Here is a 24858-nt window from a genome sequence, read left to right as displayed (position 1 = left end):
TGTGTGTGTGAAAACATCACAGTGTAAGAAACGGAGAATGCCCAAATATACGGCTGAGTCTCCATGGCTTCTCATGAACACATGGTGGTCCCACTGTTCCTCACGCTTGAGGGCGGATCATTCGTCTGAGGAGAGAGATGTTTTGGACCATAAAGTACAGAGAGCAGGGCAGGACAAATGTGTGTGTGTGTGTGTGTGTGTGTGTGTGTGTGTGTGTGTGTGTGTGTGTGTGTGTGTGTGTGTGCGTGTGTATAAGCTTCTCTCTGATGTTACAGATGGGCTTCATTTTGCCTGGGGTCAGAGTCATCAGCACAACAGGGTCATCTTAACACTGCACAAACTAATGCTGAATTCACTGGTTAGTGCATGTGCTTATGATACAAAGGCAGTGTTGTAACTGCATTCAAAATAAAACTAAAATTAAAAATCATTTTTGTTCATATAAATAAAGCTGAAATGAAATAAAATGCAAGTAGGCCTATTACACCGTGTCCTAACCAGATGTGACACGCGATAAAAGGTATCTTTTCCATGATAACCAGAGGTTTTGTCCTAACTAGCCACGACATGTGATGATTATATTTTAGAAACGGTTTCTATTTTGCGACATCACAGCTGGAACAACAAAGTATGGCAATGATAATCTCATTCTCAGGTACTGTTTATGTGCTTTATTTAATGTTAAAAGCATCTAACGTGACTTTGAATATCATTTTCTTTTATAGCCGTACTGAAAGCAACGATGGAATTCACTTCAGATTTTCAAAATAAATAAAAGCAAACAAGAATGTTTAAACTGTAAACTCACTGTGAGCAGACAAGTGTATTCTATGACAAAGATTGTTTCAGTAACTCAGTATGTATTTGTAATAATGTTAAAATGGTGTAATATTCATGAATTTGATTATGTAGGCTACTTGTCCATTTCATTGCGAGTGAGCTTGCCGAGAGAGCCCGCCCACACGTTCTTCTGATTGGCTGCGATATTTGATTGACTTTATCGCGTCCCAAATATTAAAAACTAATTTAAACTGACTTGTAAGGTTGAGGGTGTCTATATTCCACCATGTAAATAGCAATCCACCATGGTGAAAGCGCTCCTGGCTTTTAAAGGGAATGGGAGATGAGACTCTGATTGGTTTATTGCACGTTATGCCCAAAACACACCCATGACTCATTAAGAGACTAGGTACAACCCTTTTGGACCATGCGCCAGGTTTTTTCTGTTGTTAAACTAGCAAAAGAGGATTCGGACACGCCCTAAGTGCACCTGCGCCATGAGCTTCAGACTATGTGCTTAGATCGTTAATATAGGGCCCAAGTCTTGGTGAGCATAAGAGAATTCTTTCAAAAACATAAAAAAATCTTAATTATTCCAAACATTTGACAAGTAATGTACACTTTTACCTATAGACCTGTTTTACACATTCATATGAAGTGAGTTTCCGACATTACATGGAAACTCATTCTGGTTAATTGGGAGCATTTTGTGACCTATTGACCATTTAATTGCAGTATTGAGACTGAAGGGAGGAAATTCTATGGGAAGAATGAAGGATTTGACCCAGGGGATTTATTTCTTGTGGTTTTATTGGCTAATAGGAAACTCCTCATACTTACAACCTCAGTCCTTCACAGTATAACCAGCAAAATCTCATTCTGTCTTTGAATTCACTTCATCTGTTCACTTTTTTGATCACTACTGACATCTTTTACAATATTTCTACTAAATAACATAAGCAGACCTTTTATATACAGCATGTCTCGTTGTTGTACTGTTGGCTGTATGATATTATAGTGCTTGATTGTTGCCATTTGATACCTGTGTCCTGAATCAAAACTAGTTGAAAATCAAGTATCAAGTGGAATATGAAGCATAATTTAGGTGAGAGTTAAATTACACTATATTATGGTGGTTTGTGGAAACCAAACATTTGAGCTGGACTGAAGAGTTTCCTTGGGCTGATGAATTATGAGCACACATACAAAGTTATAGCTACTCAGTTACAAATTAAAAAATCTGATAAAAAAAGCAAGATGTTCGACTGTGATAGACAAACATCTGCTCACACAGATGCTGCTGTGTGCACGTCCTGTTTGTCTGCTTGTGATCACTGAAACTTTATTATGAACAATAACTCACTTAGTAGAATAACTCCAAACCAAGACTCAAACCTTCAGGTATATGTGTGTGTATATATATATATATACATATACACAATGAAATTATGAACACATGCAAAAAACAAGAGAGAAAAAAATGGAATATTACTAATAATGTTGTAGTCAATCTATGCTTTTTTCCCATGAGCTTTTTTTTTTTTTTTTTTTTCAAATTAAAAATATTGGCCTAAAAGTAACATATTTACAGGCCAAAAATATTTTTTACCAGCCATGAAACATAGATTAATCCTTATTAAAGTTAGAGAAGTTATTTAGTCAAGAGTAATGAGTGATTGTTCTTTTGTCTTTTGTTTTTTGGTTAACTTTAAGAACACAGACAGCAGCAGGAATATTAGGCTGCTGTCACTTTAAGAGCTAATGCACGGATCCAATACACTGTTACACATGTGTTTTATTTCTCAACTGTTTACGTTATAAAACATAACTGACTATGGGGCTTTTCACACTGCACTTAACCCCAGGTTATCATCATTGTAAACACTGCTTTTAACCCCGGGTAAAGGAACGTTTCACACTTGTAATTTAGAAGTGGGGTTAGCACGGCTTTTTACTGGCTAACTGGCGATTGACACCATTTCATATACTCGCCAATGCCGTGTTGGCACTTGGCGAGAGATAATTATATATATACATATATATATATAGAGAGAGAGAGAGAGAGAGTCTTGATGATATTGATGATGTTCAACAAACAATATCTGCAGTGTTTGTCCTTGAGCCGGTTTGAGAAGTCAAAACGAGAATATTCATTATTGTAATGTGAAAAATATCCTCTTTTGCATTGCAGTAATGAGAATATAATTATTTTTCACGTTGTAGTTGTAGGGAGTCAATTGAGATGTGATAAATTATCATGAATATAAACTCATAATGCAAATTTTGTTTAAAAATGTTTTTCTTTTCACAAAATCTAATCATATTTTGAGGTGATATATAATTCATATCTTCACAGATTGCCCCATCTAACTGAAGGCCTTTAAGAGATTATTTCTTTGCTTTAAGAATTTTTTTTTCAGCCTTTAGGGTGAGAATTTCATCAGATTATGATCATTTGTGCAAAAAAAAAAAGAGCCCTTCAGCATTGTTTTCCTCCACATGAACCCACCCTTTTAGCAGCTTGTTCAGCTAATTTAGATTTATTTCAGAATGCTTAAACATGCATAAACGTCCACCGACAATAAAATACTGCGGTCGCTTTGAGCAGAGGACCTCCACAATTCATTCAGCTCCTAGTAACAAGATGACCAGCATAAACACAAGAGCTGAGACTTCATTACTCTCAGCCCGGGGAAAACCCTGTGTGATTGTATTGGAAAAGCCATATTTAAATAAACCTGTGTGGAGGTCTGTCAAGGCAGAACGCATTAACCTGCTCCGCAAACACGAGGCATGTCTGTGAAACAAGTGTCTCATTTCCTGGCTCAATCTGCTATGATAGAAAAGCACTGTGGCATTCTGTAATGTTCAGGTAGTGTGCGTGAAATTGACATCGGTGTGATAGTGAGTATTGAGATGCTGGCTATCCTATAGTCACGCTCACTCTCTGTTCAATCACAACCGATGTGCAGGAGAGCGTTTAATCAGCGTGCGGTTAGTTTTGATGCAGCAAAAGTATGCTGTTGACATGTTTTTATTAAGGTCACAGTATTGCATGTGAACATGAATCCACAGGTGAAATAGGACTGATGGAGTGGTAATTTCATGTAAGTAGGAGCTTTTAGATTCACAATCAGTGCATAGAAAGTGACTGTCAAACTGGCCATAGTCTCAGATGCATGAGACACAAGCATAGACTGCCAATGATCTTCTAATGCATTTTGCAATCAAAACTGGCAAGCACTTGTTAAATTCACAAAGTCAGTAATCACTGGGTTTGCCAAAGTTGACAAATTAGTTGTGATCTCAAAGCTTTTCAGAGTTTTGTTTTTAGGTACTTAGCGGCAAGTAAACTAGATATTATTGAGTAGAACTGCTCATTTCTTTTCCTGTGAAATAATCATCAGGACTTATTACTTATTCAGTGTGTTTTGTAACATTTGACAGAGACTGCTGTCATTCTTTTAACGAGATTTATTTTTGTGACTATTATTATGCTATCATCAGTTTCAGTAAACTCTCGAGTGCTGACAGTTCAACTGACTGTAACTTCTGATGTTTTGCTTACGCCATTGCAAACCTCAGATTGCACACGCTAGTAAATATAATTGTAAAGAGAGTTTGTGCTCAGCAGTGATGTGCGGAAATCTTTCAGTGTGCTGCGACTCAGAGAGGGAAAGGGACTCCTTTTGAGTCCAGATTTTTGGCATTGCTAGAGAATCCTGGAGATGCAATTATACAATTTATATATAATATTTATATAAATATATAAAGAATTTATTATGTAAATGAGACGTGTGTGCGTGTGTGTGTGTGTATATATATATATATATATATATATATATACATACACAGTGTTCAAAAGTATTATGCAAGTGACGTATCAGTAGGATTTCTGTACAATAAACATATTTTAGTTTTTCAAAGAAAGTGTTTGTTTGTTTTATTTCTCCTATCTTTTTAGATAACTGGTATCAATCAGTTTGCCAAGTCTACTTAGGTAAACGGAAACCCTACTTAAAGATGTTGTTCCACATTATTAAGCAAGTCACAGTTCTCATGCGATATGGGGAGGAAGAAAGATCTTTCTGAAGATGAAAAGCATGAAATGGTGCAATGTTATGCAAAAGGCATGAAAACAACTAATGTGTGAAAAGTGAATGGAGATTATGGAACTATCATAAGATTTGTGAGTGATTTAGAGCACAGGAGAACTCGTCAGATAAAGGCTTAAAGTTTCTGTCAAACAAGTTAATTGTATTAAAAGGACAGCTGTAAAAAAAAAAAAAAAAAAAAAAGCCACTGTTGAGCAGCAGGTATTTGAAGCTCCTGGTGTCTTTAGAGTCTTGAGAACCTCTCCATGCAGACTGGCAGTTATGTATAAAATTGCATTTTAGCCACCCCTAACCAAACCTCACAAAGAGAAACATTCACAGTGGGTAGAAATACATTTTCAAACAGTTTTATTGCTGTGGTGTTGCAGCATGGGATAGTGCGTAGTGCATTGTATTTCAGAAGGCACTATCCTTCTTTTTTATACCAAAGCTGAAAATGGCCAGTTATAAACTCCACATATCTTGCAGAAGTCATTTTGACACCCTCAGAGACCCTAAAGGGACCTTCCATCTCACTTCCCAATATTCCAGCCCAAATCATCACCCACCAGCTCCCTGCTGACGTCGCAGTCTTGTTGGAACGTGGTGGCCACTCGCCAACCATCCAGAAATCCATCCATCTAGACCATCCATTGTAGTACGGCATTCGTCAGTGAATAAAACTATTTAAAAATGAGTCTTCATTTATTTCTACACCCACTGTAAATGTTTCTCTTTGTGAGGTTTGGTTAGAGGTGGCTGAAATGCATCTTTACACACAACTGCCAGCCTGCATGGAGAGCTTCTTGAGACTCCAGAGACACCAGCAGCTTCAAATACCTGTTTGCAGCTCAACACTGGCTTTTTTTATATAGCTGTCCTTTTAGACAATTAATTTTTTTGACAGAAATTTTCCTTAAAAGTTCTCTAAGTCACAAATCTTATGATAGTTTGATAATTTACATTCACTTTTCACACAATATTAGTTGTTTTCATGCCTTTTACATAACATTGCACCATTTCATGCTTTTCATCTTCAGAAAGATCTTTCTTCCTCCCCATATTGCATGAGAACTGTGACTTGCCTAATAATGTGGAACAACCTCTAAGCAGGGTTTCCATTTACCTAAGTAGACCTGGCAAACTGTTTTATCTGCGATTGATACAGTTATCTAAAAAGATATGGAGAAATAAAACAAACAAACACTTTCTCTGAAAAACTAAAATCTGAAATGTTTATTGTAGTGAAATTCTCCTAATATATCATTTGCATAATAATTTGGAACACTGTATATGCAGGGCTTGACATTACCTTTTTTTATTACTAGCCACTCAGCATTTTCACTGGCCACAATTTTGACACTGATACCATAGGGAAAACTGCCATATAGATATTTTTAATATTATCTCATAATTTGGCAGCAGTTATATTAGGCTGCTGTCACTTTAAGACCTGACGCGCGGATACATTATACTGTTACACATGCATTTTCTTTCTCAACTGTTATGATGTTGTTTTGACGTTCACTTAAAACATAACTGACTGCGTTTACTCGAATACTCGCCAAAACTGGCATTTTGACATTATTTTGTGTGTATTTGACTGTTTAAGCGCAATAAGCAGCGAAAAAGAACTCAATTTAGAACTGAGAGACGGTTTTATGTGTGCGCACTTTGGGTGACAAAATCTGTGGGAACGAGTAAAATTATGTGCAAAACGCACAATCCCACACCTGTAACACCAACAATATTCATCTGGAGCAGATGAAATCAGTGAGTGAGGGCAGGCGGGTTTGTGTGTCAACTCGCTGTTGGAGAGATGAGAGAGAGAGAAAGAGTAGCTGGTATCGTGTATCTATTCTGCGGAAAATGAATATTGGAATCGATATGTATAAAAAAAAACGATATTTTTGACAACACTACATTGCACTTGGTTTATTATATATACAAATATGTATACATATGTTTTTTCAATACATATTGATACTGAAATATCTGAAACACTTCCCTCTAACAAATGCTGGTTTAAAAACAACCCAAGTTGGTTTGAAAATGGACAAACCCTGCAATTGGGTTGTTTTAACCCAGCAGTTGGGTTAAATGTTTGAACAATGTGCTGGGGTGCGGTTCCCAAAAGCATCGTTAGCCAACTAACATAGCAAGTTCCGTCGTTACTAACATAGTTCAATGATTTGGTGTTTCCCAAAACCATAGTTCAAACGAACATTAACAAACTGCATCGCAAACTTGTGTGGTTGGAACGACAGCTCTCAAGCTGTTGTTAGAAGCATAGTTTCTTGTTTTTATAACATGTGGACTTAATAAATTGTTATCTTGAGAAAAATAAGCAAGCTGACATTAAGTACAATGTATATCTTTTATTTTGAATATATACAAATGTTATTTATGTCGCTGTACGGGAAACACACCCCCGGGCAGTTTTATTTAACCCAACTATTGTTAAAAAATGACTATATGTCTGGCTTAAAATGAACCCAAAATAGGTTGGAAATTAGAAATCAGATACATAATTACTAGAGGCAACAATAATAATCAAAAGGTGAACATTTATTAATAAGCAATTTAATAAATGTTTATTGTTTAATTATTATTCATTAACATATAAACATAAAAAACATTTAACCCAACAGCTGGGTCAAAACAACCCAATCACATGGGTTTGTCCATTTTCAACCCAACTTGGGTTGTTTTTAACCCCATTATTTTTTAGCTCAGAGGAATATTTCTAATGCAAGAGGTTCAAATCTTGCTTGACTGGCAACTTAAGCATTAAAATGGCATCTGTTTGTCAGTGTACAGTAACGTTGGTGTTTTGGGCTGCTTTATTCTGATTCCTCTGGAACAGAGAGCGTTTGGATGAGAGAGAAATGAAGTGCACTGTGACAGCTGCATGTGTGCAGAGCAGCGCTGCATGCTGAACTCTGCCTCTTTATGTCATCTGTCGCTGACTAGAGAGACAAAGAATATTTAAAATAACAAAGTTTTGTATGACTCTAAGAGGAAGATTCAGAGTGAAATAACCTCAGCGTGAAGAGAGATCACAGAATCACAAATCACTAAAGAGACATATTTGTGACTTTCTATGCATGCAATATGATGTTGATTTTGATTGTTTTTCACTTTTCCCCATCTGTACTCAGACAGAATCTCTGCTGCCTTTCCATGCACAGGATTTACCTTCCCAAATATTCTCAAGGGCTCGTAGTCTCTGAGTGCTTAGAGCTTCAGTCATTATAAAAACATGAAGGTGAGCAATAACACTATAAGCCATTACCCGAGCAGGGACGACATGTTCTCCCGTATTTCATACATATCTCATTAAACCTCACAGAGTTTCACGGCGCTCAGCACAAAGCTTCTCACATAAGAGAGATCATATAAACTGCTCGTATGATATGGACGGTGATCAAAGTGTTGTTAGCGCGCAGGGACCATCCTTACAGCAAAGAGCATTCATGAATTAAAGAGAATGCACACTTGCACTTTAATGTGCTGTTGTGCAGCTTTTGTAGCCACTCATTTTCCACAACAATGCAGTTAAAGATCTGGATGGGTGATCGGAAGAGGCGATCCACTAAATGCCCTCATGGTAGTTACCCATGGTGTGGTCGAGAACATGTACTGCTGTACTTGGGATGTTTTGATTATGAATGTCTTCTTGTTTTTGAACAAATCTTTTAAAGGAATAATTTAACCAAAATTGAAAATTGTCACATGCCATTACAAACCCATATTATATTCTTTTTTCTGTGAAACACAAAATGAGATGTTCAGCAAATATCTAATCTTTTGTTTAGCACAGGGATTCCCAAACGTTTTTGTCAGCCAAATAACTTTGACCTAAAATATTCACCCCCTGAGATGTTAAAGTTAATATTTCAAAATTTTAAGGGTTTTATTTTGAGTTTTTGTTTTAAAATTATTTATTTTAATTTTAATTTTTTATTATTTAATTAATTATTATCTTTAACTCACAATGGTGGATGGTGATTTATCCTTTTTAATATATTTCTTTATAAGCGTACCTGCTAATGAGATTCAAGACTACTTGATGAAAACATTCTGCTTAATATCTCTTTTTTGTTTCGCAGAAGAATGAAAATAATACAGTTTTGGATCAACTTGAGGATGATCCAGTGTTGACAACTACACTGTAAACCCGAATAAGTTGGCAAAACTCAAAAAAATTGAGGTAATCAGTTACATCAAAAAAAAAAAATTAAGTTAAGAAATGTAAAATTTAAGTAAGCAGAAGTGGCAGATTTCAATTTTGCACTCATACATTTTAATTGCTCTTAACTTGAATTTTTTTAGTAAGTTAACTCATACATTTAACTTAAAATTATCATGTAATCTCAACTTATATTTTTAGTAGTGTAAATTTAGCTAGCTATAACTAGCTAATCCAGCAATGGCTAATTAGTAACACAATGCTTTGATAACATTAGCATAACATAGCAATTGCTGAGAGAGTACGGCAATATATAACATTAATATGAACATTAATATACAACCGCTGTGTTAAAACAACCCATTTGCTGGGTTAAAACAACCCAGTCGTTGAGTTTGTCCATTTTCAAACCAACTTGGGTTGTTTTTAACCCAGCATTTTTTTTAGAGTGTATGCAAGTATGCGAGTAAATGTGGACATACTTATATATACAACTTTATACAAAGAGCTGGGTGATAATATAGTCAGATTTTGTGATGAAATTTAAAAAAAATCTGGCAGCTGAGATTTGTTTGCTTTACATGAGTGTACTTAATGTGGATAAAGTTAGATATAATATAAACTTTATTTATAGAGATGTGTGATAATATATTTACATTTAACATAGATAGTCCTAGTGTTTACACTTTTTGGGGAGAAATTCAACACAAGAATGGCACAAGAATGGCTTCCAATTAAGATGGAATAAGTGTTTTCTACAATAGAAAAATTACATACTTTACATACCTTTAACGATGGATAATTAGACTTGTTTTGGTTTTGTGAACCCACTACTGCACTGTACTGTAAGTTGCAGAAATGATTCCACTGGCCTCAGTTGTGTGCCGATAAATAAAGATACATCTAAAAGAAAGGTTCTTCCTCCAAGGGCTTGTTTTAGTGTGGGCAGGGGCGTCCCCATGGGTACACTTGGCATTTTCGTGCTCTAAGGCTTCGCCTTTACTCAGCCGGGACACACGCACACCTCACATACACACATACTCATACACACTGTTTACAACCTTGAAATCAAAAAGCCCTTTCAAGTGCAAATGAATGCTCCTTTCCATCAGATAAGAGTGACGTGAACAGATTTGCAGATTTCCATTTCAAAGCGGCAGAGTTTGTCTTGATAAACAGCTCTCCGGCCTGATTGTGGAGTTTACAAATCCGCTCCGAAAGGCCAGATAAGCGGCCAACGTGACCGCCACCGATGCAAAATGGACATGACTCTACTAGAACCCTCTGAGGATGCATTTGAGTGGTTAAACAGGAGGCGTTGCTTGCATTACTTTAGCGTCATTGGAATCGCTCAAGCTGCACAGTCGGGCTGATCAAACAGGCTGTAGTTTGCCTGAGCGAATCACGGTATCAGCAGAAAACAGTGTAAATCTTGTCTGCCAGGCACTTGTTCTGAATTCAAGCTGTGTTGTAAATACAGTCATAAATCTGCAGATAAATGTGAACGTTCACTTGCAGATTAGCATGAGAGATTACCGCTAATCAGACGTTGTGGTTGTAACTCACACATGTAAATAAGGCATTCATGAAACCAAGAAACCAAATACGCACAGTCTTTGTTCAGAATGCAGTACTACACTGTATACTGCTTATATTTAATACAAGCAGTTATTTTGCAGTTTTAATTTTATGTATGAATTGCTTAACTCATGATAAATAATTTGTCAAACTGGGAACGGAAGGTCAAGTTTAATCAAGTCATGCTGGCATACAGTGTTCTGCGTAGATTGCACAATGTACAGTAGGTCATCTATGAAGTCCATGCACAGAAAATGTTCATACTGCGTACAGTACTATACACTACCAGTCAAAAGTGTTTTGTTTTTGAAAGAACTCTTCTGCTCACCAAGACTGCATTTATTTGATCGAAAATATAATAGAAACAACAATATTATTATAATTTAACAGAACTGTTTTCTGTTTGAAAATATCTTAAAATGTAATTTATTCCTGTGATGGTGAAGCTAAATTTTCAGCATCATTACTAATATGCTAATATTAATAATATTACATCATTCTAATATGCTGATTTGCTGCTCAAGAAACATTTATTATCAATGTTGAAAACTATAGAAGCTTGTTTCCGCCATGTAATAAAACAATAGCGAATTGTGAGTTTTTCAATTCAGACTTCGAGTTTATATCTCTCAATTTGGACTTTATAACTTGCAATAGGGAGATTTTATCTCGCAAATCGGACTTTATAACTTGCAATTGCGAGTTTTTATCTCGTAATTCGGACTTTATAACTTGAAATTGCAAGTTTATCTATCGCAATTCGAACTTTATAACTTGCAATAGGGAGTTTTTATCTCACAATTCGGACTTTATAACTTCCATTTGCAAGTTTTTATCTCGCAGTTCACTTTATAACATGCAATTGCAAGTTTATATCCCACAATTCGGACTTCATAACTTGCAATTGTGAGTTTTTATCTCGCAATTCGGACTTTATAACTTGCAATTGCGAGTTTTTATCTCGCAATTCAGATTTAATAACATGCAATTTTGAGTTTTTATCTCGCAATTCGGACTTTATAACTTCCATTTGCGAGTTTTTATCTCGCAATTCACTTTATAACATGCAAATGCGAGTTTTTATCTCGTAATTTTGACTTAAAAACTCGCAATTGCAAGTTATAAAGTCAGAATTGCGAGATAAAAACTCGCAATTGCAAGTTATAATCTCGCAATTCTGACTTTATAACTCGTAATTGCAAGTTTTCATCTTGCAATTCGGATTTAATAACTCGCAATTGCAAGTTTATATCTCGCAATTCTGACTTTATATCCCGCAATTCGGACTTTATAACTTGCAATTGTGAGGTTTTTATCTCGCAATTCTGACTTTATATCCCGCAATTCGGACTTTATAACTTGCAATTGTGAGGTTTTTATCTCGCAATTCTGACTTTATATCCCGCAATTCGGACTTTATAACTTGCAATTGTGAGGTTTTTATCTCGCAATTCTGACTTTATATCCCGCAATTCGGACTTTATAACTTGCAATTGTGAGGTTTTTATCTCGCAATTCTGACTTTATATCCCGCAATTCGGACTTTATAACTTGCAATTGTGAGGTTTTTATCTCGCAATTCGGACTTTATATCCCGCAATTCGGACTTTATAACTTGCAATTGTGAGGTTTTTATCTCGCAATTCTGACTTTATATCCCGCAATTCTGACTTTATAACTTGCAATTGCGAGTTTTTATCTCGCAATTCAGATTTAATAACACGCAATTGTGAGTTCAAATCTCGCAATTCGGACTTTATAACTTGCAGTTGCGAGTTTTTATCTCGCAATTCGGAATTTATAACTTGCAATTGTGAGTTTATATCTCGCAATTCTGACTTTATAACTTGCAATTCGGACTTTATAACTTGCAATTGTGAGGTTTTTATCTTGCAATTCGGACTTTATATCCCGCAATTCGGACTTTATAACTCGCAATTGCAAGTTTATATCTCGCAATTCGGACTTTATATCCCGCAATTCGGACTTTATAACTGGCAATTGCGAGTTTTTATCTCGCAATTCAGATTTAATAACACGCAATTGTGAGTTCAAATCTCGCAATTCGGACTTTATAACTTGCAATTGCGAGTTTTTATCTCGCAATTCGGAATTTATAACTTGCAATTATGAGTTTATATCTCGCAATTCGGACTTTATAACTTGCAATTGCGAGTTTTTATATCGCAATTCGGGATTTATAACTTGCAATTGTGAGTTTATATCTCGCAATTCAGACTTTATATCCTGCAATTCGGACTTTAGAACTTGCAATTGTGAGTTTTTATCTCGCAATTCGGATTTAATAACTCGCAATTGCAAGTTTATATCTCACAATTCGGACTTTATATCCCGCAATTCGGACTTTATAACTTGCAATTGTGAGTTTTTATCTCGCAATTCGGACTTTATAACTTGCAATTGTGAGTTTATATCTCGCAATTCAGACTTTATATCCCACAATTCGGACTTTATAGCTTGCAATTTTGAGTTTATATCTCACAATTCGGACTTAACAACTAACAATTCTCACAATTCTGCCTTTATAACTCGCAATTACCTTTTTTATTTTTTATTCAGTGGCGGAAACAAGCTTCCATAGAAAACAGTTGTGTTGCTTCATATTTTGTGGAAACTGTGCTACATTTTTCTTTGATCAGGAGAAAGTTCGAAAGAACAGCATTTATTTGAAACCACACATTCAATAACATGAGATTATAAAGAACTATACAGGAAGGAATGTTGTCATAATGTAGAACATACAGTGAATGTTTAATCCACCAGATGCTGATATAAGCACATTGTATGCAAATCATTATACATGTAAGTCATTCAAAAATCACATCTGTTATCCTTATGCATACTATTTAGTGGCTGTTTTGAAATTCATATTACATTTCCAATATCTTTTCAACACATATTGTATCTGCACATACAGCGACTTGTTTACATGGGATTTAGCAGGACTTGCACAAACGCTCAGTGGTGATATCAGTAATTCGGCTCCACCTGGTATCAGACATACAGATACAGAGCTGGATCACAGTCCTGCAAAGCCCCTGCGCACACATCTTTCCTATTCTATCGTGTGTGAGCTAAAGTTAAATGAGTAATGTATGTTCTGAGATGGTTGTTGACAACTGAGATATAAAGTGGATGTGGATAGCAGTTTATTTATTTGGTTTGTTTTAGAATAATTTGATGAAAAATGTTTAAGAAATGAAATCCTATTGAGATCAGAATATGAAGATACTATTGACATCTCTTCTGAAATTCTAGAGATGACTGAATAAAATAAAACAAACATTGTGGCCACCTTTGCGCCTTAAATTGTAAAGCACAATCATTGTGCATTGTTATTCTCAATGACGCCAACGACACAGCTGAGTTATTGGTTGTCCTTGCAGAGGTGTCTTCCTAAACCATAATTACAATGTCCAATCTCTCTCACAGTCTGACAGTCTCACTCCACCCTTTCCAGTCTCACGTCGTGATCCACATTCCATCTTCAAGACATCAGCCAACTCTGCCAAGCTTCCCGCCCAGTGCAGCGGAATCAAATCTACACTCCATCAGGCTCCAAGAAAGTCTTTTATTATCTGCTCATCCTCTCAGAAATCGTATCCTGTCGTTATTTGTAACTCTCCGTTTACACTTCTTACTTTACTTACTTTTAGATTGTCTCATTGGCCGTGTTCAGAATGGAATATTATAAGTTGCATACTGCACACTATGTAGTATCCCCTTATTTTGCAAATACGGAAGTAAGCTATATTCTGTGAATGTGTGAGACATCTGATGCATTAGACGCTATAGGGAAACAACTTGAAGAATAACAAAGTGCAATAAACGGTAAAAAGTTTGTGCTACAAATCATTGTGTTTGTGATTATGATAATAAACTAAAATACAGCAAAAACTAGTTTGCACTATTAAGCAGCATAACAGACTTTTGGGACAGGTAGAATAATTGAATTGAACCGAATTATGCTGGAAGCCTTGCATATTAAAGTTACAAATGCCCACAGCCGCGCCCGCTTTTATATTTAAAAATAAGGTGGATACTGCCTTCTGTTTACTAATAGTATGTGGGAAAAGTATGCAATACAATAAAGTATCAAACATTATTGTTGCATTTTTGTCAAATGAAGTACATTGAAAAATAAAGTTATTTGCATTTATACTGCAATTAAAAAGTCCAATCAAAGTTTGATTAAAAAAAAAAAAAAAAACTGTTAAAAATATACATAGCATTTAGTAGTTTAAGTGTCCATATGCATACAGAAAAAGTATGTTTTATGAAAATGTATGTATTATTTAACATCACCAAATCAGCCTAAATACATTAACTTATACTTCAAAACTAATGTTTATGGATTCAATCGGTACAAATATCTCTTTAAAGGGATAGTTCACGCAAAAATGAAAATTCTGTCATTAATGTGAGATTTTCGTTCATCAACAAAAATGAAGATCTTTTTGATGAAATTTGAGACCTTTCTGTCCCTCTGTTGACAGCTATGCAACTACCACTTTGAGGCTTCAAAAGTGAAGATGAAAAATAATAAAATGAGGTTCGTTCTCATGTTATGCAGCACGTTTGAGCTTCAGCAAGAACCAATGAGGTTCGTTCTCGTGTTACGCAGCACGTTTGAGCTTCCGTAAGAACCAATGAGGTTCGTTCTCGTGTTACGCAGCACGTTTGAGCTTCTGCAAGAACCAATGAGGTTCGTTCTCGTGTTATGCAGCACGTTTGAGCTTCAGCAAGAACCAATGAGGTTCGTTCTCGTGTTACGCAGCACGTTTGAGCTTCCGTAAGAACCGATGAGGTTCGTTCTCGTGTTACGCAGCACGTTTGAGCTTCCGTAAGAACCGATGAGGTTCGTTCTCGTGTTACGCAGCACGTTTGAGCTTCCGTAAGAACCGATGAGGTTTATTCTTGTGTTACGCAGCACGTTTGAGCTTTCGCAAGAACCGATGAGGTTCGTTCTCATGTTACGCAGCACGTTTGAGCTTCCGCAAGAACCAATGAGGTTCGTTCTCGTGTTACGCAGCACGTTTGAGCTTCCGTAAGAACCGATGAGGTTTGTTCTTGTGTTACGCAGCACGTTTGAGCTTCCGCAAGAACCGATGAGGTTAATTCTCATGTTACGCAGCACGTTTGAGCTTCCGCAAGAACCGATGAGGTTCATTCTTGTGTTACGCAGCACGTTTGAGCTTCCGCAAGAACCGATGAGGTTAATTCTTGTGTTACGCAGCACGTTTGAGCTTTCGCAAGAACCGATGAGGTTCATTCTTGTGTTATGCAGCACGTTTGAGCTTCTGCAAGAACCAATGAGGTTCGTTCTCGTGTTACGCAGCACGTTTGAGCTTCCGTAAGAACCAATGAGGTTCGTTCTCGTGTTACGCAGCACGTTTGAGCTTCCGTAAAAACCAATGAGGTTCGTTCTCATGTTACGCAGCACGTTTGAGCTTCCGTAAGAACCGATGAGGTTTATTCTTGTGTTACGCAGCACGTTTGAGCTTCCGCAAGAACCGATGAGGTTAATTCTCGTGTTACGCAGTACGTTTGAGCTTCCGCAAGAACCGATGAGGTTCATTCTTGTGTTATGCAGCACGTTTGAGCTTCCGCAAGAACCAATGAGGTTTGTTCTCACACGTCATGCAGGTTCGTTTGAGCTTCTGTTTATGTTCGCTGATCAATGTTTATGTGTGAATAAAAGCCTAAATTAAATCTTTCTATCATATAAAGCATTCGAGTCTCTTTAGAAAATTTTGACTAAACTGTTCATTTCATATAGTTTTACGACCTCTTTATGAACTTTTTGAAGGGACAGAAAGCTCTCAGATTTCATCAAAAAGATCTTTATTTGTGTTCCAAAGATGAATGAAAGTCTTACAGGTTTGGAACGACATGAGGGTGAGTAAATAATGACAGAATTTTCATTTTTTAGGTGAACTATCCTTTTAAGGTAACAATTGCACTTTTTACAGCGTGCAACTGTGCTATTCTGAACATCCTCATGGTTTTTATTTCGTTTTAGGTTTATTTTTGACGTTTGCGATCTTTGACTGCATTTGATGTACACTACACAAGTCATTTTTGACACATGATGTCTATATTTGTTAGGCTGTCATGATGGCGACATAATACTAAATGCACTTGTAATGTCTGTGCCAGGGTATTTAGATGTCAATCACCCCTGTATGACACCACCAGCTCATAAATATGCAGGCAAGTTATTTAACGCCCTTCAAGACTGCTAATGTCTTTACAGGCTTCTATTCCATGGATTCCGGTTATAGAGATGCTTTATTCCCAGAGGAGCTCTGAGCTTCTCCCACTGATGCTTATGATGCTCTAAATTAGGACAAATCTCGTTAATACTTCTTTACCAAATTCAGCCCACCCATATTAGAACCATCCTCCCCTTGGGTGCGACTCCAACCCACACAGAGGCACATAATTTGTTGTATAGCTGAAAAAGACACACTCTTCTTAAAAACCCTAAAATAGAGGTTCTGAATCAGGCGCGGCACTTAGAAGAGCGTCATATTCAGGCGAGACGGTGTGAATGAAAGACGTTAGTGAGGGAAAGGGGTAGAAGAAGTAATATCGAGTTCAGACACTAGTCCATCCATTCTCAGGACCAGAAGCGAGGTAATTAGGACTGCTGGGAGGGACAGAGCGCTACTCTCCTTCTCAGCAGGTCTTTTTTTTTTCCTGAAATGATTTATCTGGTAGGAGAAAATGCTGGAAGTGTTAGTCGGTGGAAATACGGAGAGTTTGATTCTCTGGACCTGAGCCTCATGCATAAAACTTCACTTTGTTTTCCATGCATATCAAAAGTTTGTGCATGCAGAAACAGCAGAATATATGCATATGGATGAAATGTATTGATATCAGTATTCAGTGGTTTGCAGTTTTTGCTACTTTCTGGGGTCTTGTTTTAAAACACTGATAATTCATTATGCAACTGTGAAAGAAACTGAAATAACTGGATTCTCTGTGGCATATTTGCACATTTATATATACAGTGCTTCAGAACCCAATTTCTCATTATGAAATTAAGTAACTAGCTGATTAATTAATAGAAAATAAAGTACTGTTTATTTGCATATGACAGACAAAACTATTTGCATACCACAATTAAGAAAAATAAACTGCACATTCTATAAAAATCTCCTTAAATTCAAACTGGTCTCACTGAAACAAAAAGCAGCACAAGTTAGGGCTGTACAATTAATCAAATACATAATCATGATTACAGCTTTTGCTGATTAGATCTACTTCAGTGTTTTTTGCAGTATTGTAACCAATCACAGATGTGCTTTTTGCACTCATGCATACAGTGGGGAATTACAGGTGTTTAAATCAGTCTAAAAGTCTATCAGTAATCACAACAGGTACTAATCAACGAGTTTTAAGCAGTCTGATGGCTGTTTTATGTTTTCTATTCATGAGTGCTAAAGAAACATCACATGAGGCTCAAGCTGAAGCTTTAAAATGAAAGCAGAAAACAGTGGTAATTTGGAATTTTTGGTTGAAAAAAAAAATGTTGCTAAATATAAAAAGTGCAACTACCAACCTTCTGCCATGTTCAGCAGTATCATCCATCTATCCATCCATCCATCTATCTCTCTGTTTATCTATCTCTCTATCTATCTATCTATCTATCTATCTATCTATCTATCTATCTATCCCTTCGTTTCTGTCATTCTCTAGCTCTGTCTGGTTATGTGATTGCGGTTCTGAGTGCTACCCAAGTCACCTTTCACTTAAAAATTGAGGAAAAATTCATTCCCATGGTGAAATGAAATTGCTTTCTGTGCATGAAAGCAAACTCATGCAGTTTATTTCATTAGTGGCAACTGTAGAATTGCCTGAATATTACAGATGAATTTAGTGAAAGGTGCTTTTTGAAGTATTCCTAACCAAGAAAATCCTGAAGGAATGTGTACAGGACAGTTGGAATTTTTATCAGAATTTGGAACCAATCAAAATAGCAATATATTCTATTTACACTGAGTGACAATAGCAGCATTTTCTTAGCAGTATGCTATTTACTCTAAGTGAAAATAGCGATATATTCTAGTATTTACGCTATAAAAGTAGCAGTTCTTTGCAATAAGTGCAAATAGTTGTTAGATGCTGTACTTATAAATAGTGGCAGATACTATTTGCACCTCAGTGTTGTTGTACAATAACAGGATGCAATAATAACAGAGTGTAAATTATTATATTTATTAAAATTATTAAATGGATGTCGCCTTATTGGCACAATAAAGCCCTCCCTACACCTTCCCCTAACTCTACCCGATAAAAAATTTATTATTAAACACTCGTTAGGCACTTTATTTCCACTTTTCAAATATTTTCTTAATTTTTATTGAAAATAAATGCCTTTCCGATCTGATATGTGATGGGAAAAGGGAGAAGAGCGAGTTCGGCAAAAGGCAGATTCGGACTTGGGTCGATCACATCAAAAGTTACTTCCCCACGCCATACTCTCTACTGCAGGGGTCAGCAATTAAGTTTGGCATCGGGCCAAAATAAATTTGCCACTAGATGGCGGGCCAGAACATAGTCAAAGGATAATTTAAGAAATTAATTGAAAAATGCAACTAGAATTGCCTGTGACAGACTGTAACAGTGTCTTTTGTAACTGGTATTGAGCTCTGTGTTAAATCCTGTAGTAGCAGTCATTAACAAAAAGCCACATTTGTATGGCGCTGTCCGGGTTTTACACTGGATAAATTAATAAAGCAGTAGTGACACATAACCTGGCAAGTATCTTCATTCACCAACTTGCAACACAGACCGCCTTGCTAAAACACACATGTCGGAGATGCAGAATGGATAAAAATGACTTGAATAAGCCCATTAATGGCATGTTTGAGTCATGCTCTTAACGAACTGTTTTATTTCCTCTTTCCATATTGTGAATAATAAATGTGTAACATTTTAATTTGCTTGTTACACAATGGATCCTAACTTTTTGTATTAATCATTGACGTAGCCTACTTTTACACTCAGAATTATTCCTTGGCATCCTCACGCACTAAACTGCATTTTTTCAAATTGTTTGCATGCTGGAGTTACGCTATTAAGTCGTGTGCAGAGTGATGTTAACATTTAAGCTAGCTGGTGAGTGGAAATGGCACTATCAAACACTCTAAAAGAGGAAAGTTGTCCGCGAAAATAGGGCATACAAAGAAGAATGGAAAGACAACTATGCGTTCATCCTACCTGTTTTGTGAGTGCAAAGCCGGTGTGATTTATCTGCAACAAAGTTTTCGCTGTTTTCAAATAATATAACACCGACACCGGACGTGAGCGATGCGACGCGACGCTACAAAAGATAATAGAACCCATTATTATGATATTGTCTACAATGGATGCGGTGCAGTGCGGTACAACACATTGCCGACGGCAAACGGATTCCCCGTTCTATTTCTGACATAGTCCAAGTGCTTTGCAACGGTCGGTTTGTCGCTTTCAGTGTAGACAGCTTTTAGCTGTTGCGGCGCGTCTGGTGTATACACGGTGATAATATTAGACAGCACCATGAGACTAAAATCTATTTCAGAACAAGCCGCTATCAAAATAATTTGGCTGCGGGCGCGGGCCAGATATTATTGCTGGCGGGTCGCCTATTGCCGACCACTGCTCTACGGCCTTCACCACTACAGACGTTGAGTGGTGTGCAGGTTTTTTAATCTTGTGTGGCCAAAACAGACATTGGTGGGCGGAGTTAGTGTAAATAGCCTTTGCCAACAAGGCAGGCTGTTTACACTTAGTGTAAATAGACACTCCAATAAGAGCATGTTAAGAACTGGGGGAAAAATATTATTTTAAATATTGTGTATCTTTATCATAACTCTGCCTGTATTGTATTGGAATAATGTTTTGCTACATTCAATTCCTTCCATGCCCTACAGGAACATTTTATCCTATTCAGAAGGATAAAAGATCAGCTCGTAAACATACTTTATCATTAGAAAAAAAATGAAATAACTCATTAAACATGAAAGTATTATGCAATTAGTTAAGATAAAGGTTCTTTAAAACTGAGTCAAGAATAGAACCTATTGAGCCTTTTTTCTAAGTGTGGATGACCAAAATCATCTAAGAAGGCCTTCAGAAAAGAACAAAAGAATCGCACATTGTCACAATACTCTCAAATTATATTTTAATAGTAGACAAACAACATTTCAACCTTTTTGGTCTTTGTCAGGTTATTAAAAAACATTACTTGAAAACTTGAAAATCTTTAAATACATACACCTGAGTTGGTGTGGACAACAAACAATACAGTAATTAACTGATTAAGACACATTGGGCTCAACAATGGGAACACACTGTATTTCAAAATAAGAATGCATTTTAATTGCTGTCTTGTTTGATTTCCATGCCTACTCAGGTGTATGTATTTAAATACTTTCAAGTTTAATGTTTTTGAACCGAAAGGTTCGAAACTTCATTTTTCTTCTAGTTCGACAGCATCGTGACAATGTGCTGTTCTTTTCTTCTACAAGAAAATTCCTATTAGGATTCTTAAGGATTGTTTTTCAATTATAATTGATTCCAGTATGAATCTTTTAGCATTTTTTGACTAGTGATTATCTTCAGTTCAGTAGTTTGTCACTTGAGCTGTTAAACCGCCAACACCAGTGACAAAAGTGCACAAACATTCTCGAGTCACATTTGTTTCTTATAAATCCTGACGTGTGTGCGAAGACTGTTTTGTGTGAAAACAACATCTACGTGAGGCCTTTGGTCTTTAAGCCGATGCAGAGAGACTGACTGCAAGGTAAGAGGTTGGAAGAGGGATTTTTTGAAGAGGTTTATAAGTGCTATTGTTACGGAAAGCACATAGTGTTCCCTGTCTGTCTGACATCGGCGTTCTCTGGGGGATTTCGTAGGCGAAGTGTGTGAGTGCCTTGACATGGGAACTAAGGTACCACTCGATGAAGGTAATTCTCTCTCTCTCTCTCTGCAATAAATTGAGTGCATATAAATATATATAAGAGGAACAATGATCTCATTAGTCACATTTAGCATGAAGAGTTATGGCCGTGTTGTTCAGTGGCACTCCATCCGTACTCTGGGAAAGCTGCTTCATGTCCACATCAGCGTTTGCCAGCTATCTGGGCCAGTGCATCATCAGCAACAATCCCAGCTGTCAGCTCTGTGCTGCTGACAAAATGTCAACGCCAAACATTCATATGCATTTATATGCGCCTTTATTTTTCCGCAGGCTATAGCTATTTTGATGTCTTCTGGCTTTTTTCCCCTGCTTTTCTAAAGGAAAAGACAATTCTGTGATCATTTACTCACCCTTGTGTTGTTTCTTTGTGACACCAAATGAGATATTTTAAAGAATCTCAAAGCTCTACTTTTACATATAATGAAAGCAAACTTCTGAAACATTTTTCAGAGATCATCAATGTTTTATATACTATACTTACATTCACATTCACATCATTAACCTTTACATAATTTCACCAATATTCCACCAAAATAGAAGCTGGTGGATTTGAGATGTTAAAAGCTTGAGTGTTTGAATGTTTGAAAGTGAACAGTTGAAGTCTTCAGATGCAAAAGCCACTAAACGCCACCTTTGTCAAAAATGAGATACTATTATTGAGCGAATGCTTTCCGCACATAGTATACGTTCATCAAATACTTTCGCTTCAAACTTGCTAAATCCCAGCCTCAGCCCATTCAGAAATACCAGGGTCGTTAACAGAAACCGCTAAACGCCACTTCCCTTTGTCAGCAAAAGCCTTTAAGTTCACAGAAGCAAATCGAATCATATGATTTCAAGATGAATGACAGCATGCGTATGAGCCGGCTTTCAATCGTCAGGATGCAAGTTTTTATCCTGTTTAAAGAGATTTTTAACTGATGAGGAGTATGATGAAATGGATGAACCTGTGGTAGTTTCAGTCACTGGCAAAAAGAAGCATCATCAACCTCATAATTCTGCCCATTCTAAGGCTAAAGAAAAAATGCTACAGTGGCAATGACAGGATTTTGCGAGTAGCATGTAAACACAACAGTGTTTTGTGTGCTGCTGTAACTCTGACAGAAACGGACATAACTTTATCTTAAGTGATTTTGCAACTGTTTACTATATGTCTTGTCCGAAGAGGTGGACTTTTTTTCAAAGCTACATATGAGAGTTTGTTTTTTGCAAAGAAAATGCGGTGCGTTGTTTTATTATTTTATAATGTTTCCTGGGGTGCACTTATGATGTTAGTATGCGTTTTACATCAAAAATTGTCATAATTTAGCAATAAAAGGCATTTTTCCTACCCTGATTTTAGCCCTCTGATTTGAACGCTCTGTTTTAAGGGGCGTGTCTGCTGTGAGACTTCAGTGTAAACGCCCACTGCTGTGATTGGCTGACATCTTTGCATATTAAATAGCTAAGTATTACTCTCTCGAAAACTTTTAGCACATTTTTACTATTACAGCTCTCAAGATTAACTAATCGTGTGAAGTGTTGATTATAGCATTACATTTAGATCTTTGGCATTATATTTAGATGGTGGCATGAAAGGTTGCAGTGATGAAAATTGTAGTCAATCACAGACATGTTGTTGAGTGCATGAAAGCAGTGATCTCATGATTGCAACTCAATTTCTGCACACTAACGAATGCTTTCATCTTAACTAACAGTGCAAACGTGATGTAACTAAGAGATTAACTGAATAAAACTGGAATTTTGGTGCGAGTCCAAAACTCGCGCAGTTTGATTGACAGCTCCAGCGATTGTAAAGTGATTGTATTCTACATCTAATTTAATCTCAGTTTAAATAACAGACTATTTTCATCCTACTAAGAGAAACAATGTGAAGTTAAGTCGCTGGTTTGATTTACTGACACATAAACAAAGAACATCTGACTGTACATGAATTATTACATATCAGATCAGGCATTAGAATCAACACAGTTACTTACATGTTGTTGCATTGCTGTCGAGTCCATATAGTAAAAGTCTGTTTGCAAAGCCTGTGCTGAAATGCGATTGATTTACCAAAGAATCCACAGTGAAATGTACAGAATACAAATAAATGAAGCTCAACTGAGACATTCACATTGTTGAAAATAAATAACCATATTCCTAGCATTAGGATTCTTTGAAAGGTAATGTTATTTTTAGTATCGCTCTTCTCTCCTCCTTCATCTCACTAACACGCCAGTGGGCGGGGCTAATGTTGCAATGATGAAGTAGGCGTTGATTTCACCTATCTATAGATAGGCACATTCTGGGGCAAGTTGTTCACTGGGCCTGGCGTCAATAAAAGCTTTTATTGAACTAATGAAGTTTTCAGTTCTGAAGCTTACAGGATATTCTTATAGTACGATGACCTCTTATATATCAAAAGCTCAAGAAAAAAGTTGATTTCACAATTCATGACCCCTTTAAGAGTGTATTTCAATGCATTCTCAAAGAACATCCTTTTATGATGCATTTTTTCCCACAATAATAGCTGTAAACATCCTTCTCTTTCAGCGTGGAGCATGACTTCCGGCTTCAGGAGGGTCAGGTGACGCGAGCATGGAAGGTTCCAGAGCAGCAGGAATCGGAGCAGAGCTCTCCTCAGCTGGTCTTTCCTCCTCCGCGCCAGCAGGACTCTCCACAGGCCCTCCAGACGGTCAAGAAGAGCCGCAGGAAATGCTTCTGGTTCCTCTGAACACTTTGTTAGCAGGAAGTGACATTTTCCAACCAACCTTAAGCCTCTTCTCTTCTGGTCCTGTGGTTTAACTCGTTTAGAGGCACATCATTCGCTACATGCGTTCCTTGATGAGGAGCCCTTATTTATTAACTTTTTTTTTTAAAGCACCTTCTGTAATTTTCACAGAAGGCGAATTTTTTTAATCAAGATTAATGTCGTGGGCTTAAAGGCTGTTCGCTTTGATATTTCAGATTTATAGTCCATGGAGAGAATTAAAAACTTTCCACTTCAAAAAACATCCTTTAAAAAAACAATATTCTGTCATTATTTCCTATTTTAAGTGAATTACAGGTGTTGACCAATCAGAAACACTCTCTTGCTGTGAATCATTTTGAGTGTTTGTTTTTGCCTTTGGAGGATAGAGAGAAGACCAAATGGCTAACATCACTTACTGCACCTTTAAAGTCTGTTTATTCTGCTTTAATTTTCCAGATTCATGGTGGTAATTTATGTCTCAAAAACTTCA

General features: G+C 36.7%; 1 protein-coding gene and 1 long non-coding RNA gene across 7 annotated transcripts in view; both read left to right on the top strand.

Annotated features, from left to right (window-relative positions):
- The window catches only part of LOC127512114 (uncharacterized), a 127778-nt gene extending 103148 nt beyond the window's left edge, over positions 1–24630 (top strand). For 4 of the 6 annotated variants that reach the window (XM_051892738.1, XM_051892736.1, XM_051892735.1 and 1 more), the window contains one exon: positions 24170–24630. In XM_051892738.1, the coding sequence (XP_051748698.1) occupies positions 24170–24350 (181 nt within the window). In that variant the 3' untranslated portion in view covers positions 24351–24630. The other 2 variants (XM_051892740.1, XM_051892739.1) reach the window with 1 other exon arrangement.
- LOC127512148 (uncharacterized) lies at positions 15891–22998 on the top strand. The gene is made up of 3 exons (XR_007930140.1): positions 15891–16033; positions 16085–16186; positions 16289–22998. It is a non-coding gene; the product is annotated as an uncharacterized LOC127512148 (long non-coding RNA).
- Positions 24631–24858: the final 228 nt, after the last annotated feature.

This window comes from Ctenopharyngodon idella, chromosome 5 (genome assembly GCF_019924925.1).
Source record: "Ctenopharyngodon idella isolate HZGC_01 chromosome 5, HZGC01, whole genome shotgun sequence".
In the NCBI taxonomy this organism is placed as follows: Eukaryota; Metazoa; Chordata; class Actinopteri; order Cypriniformes; family Xenocyprididae; genus Ctenopharyngodon; species Ctenopharyngodon idella.
This window is presented reverse-complemented; position numbering and strand designations above follow the sequence as displayed.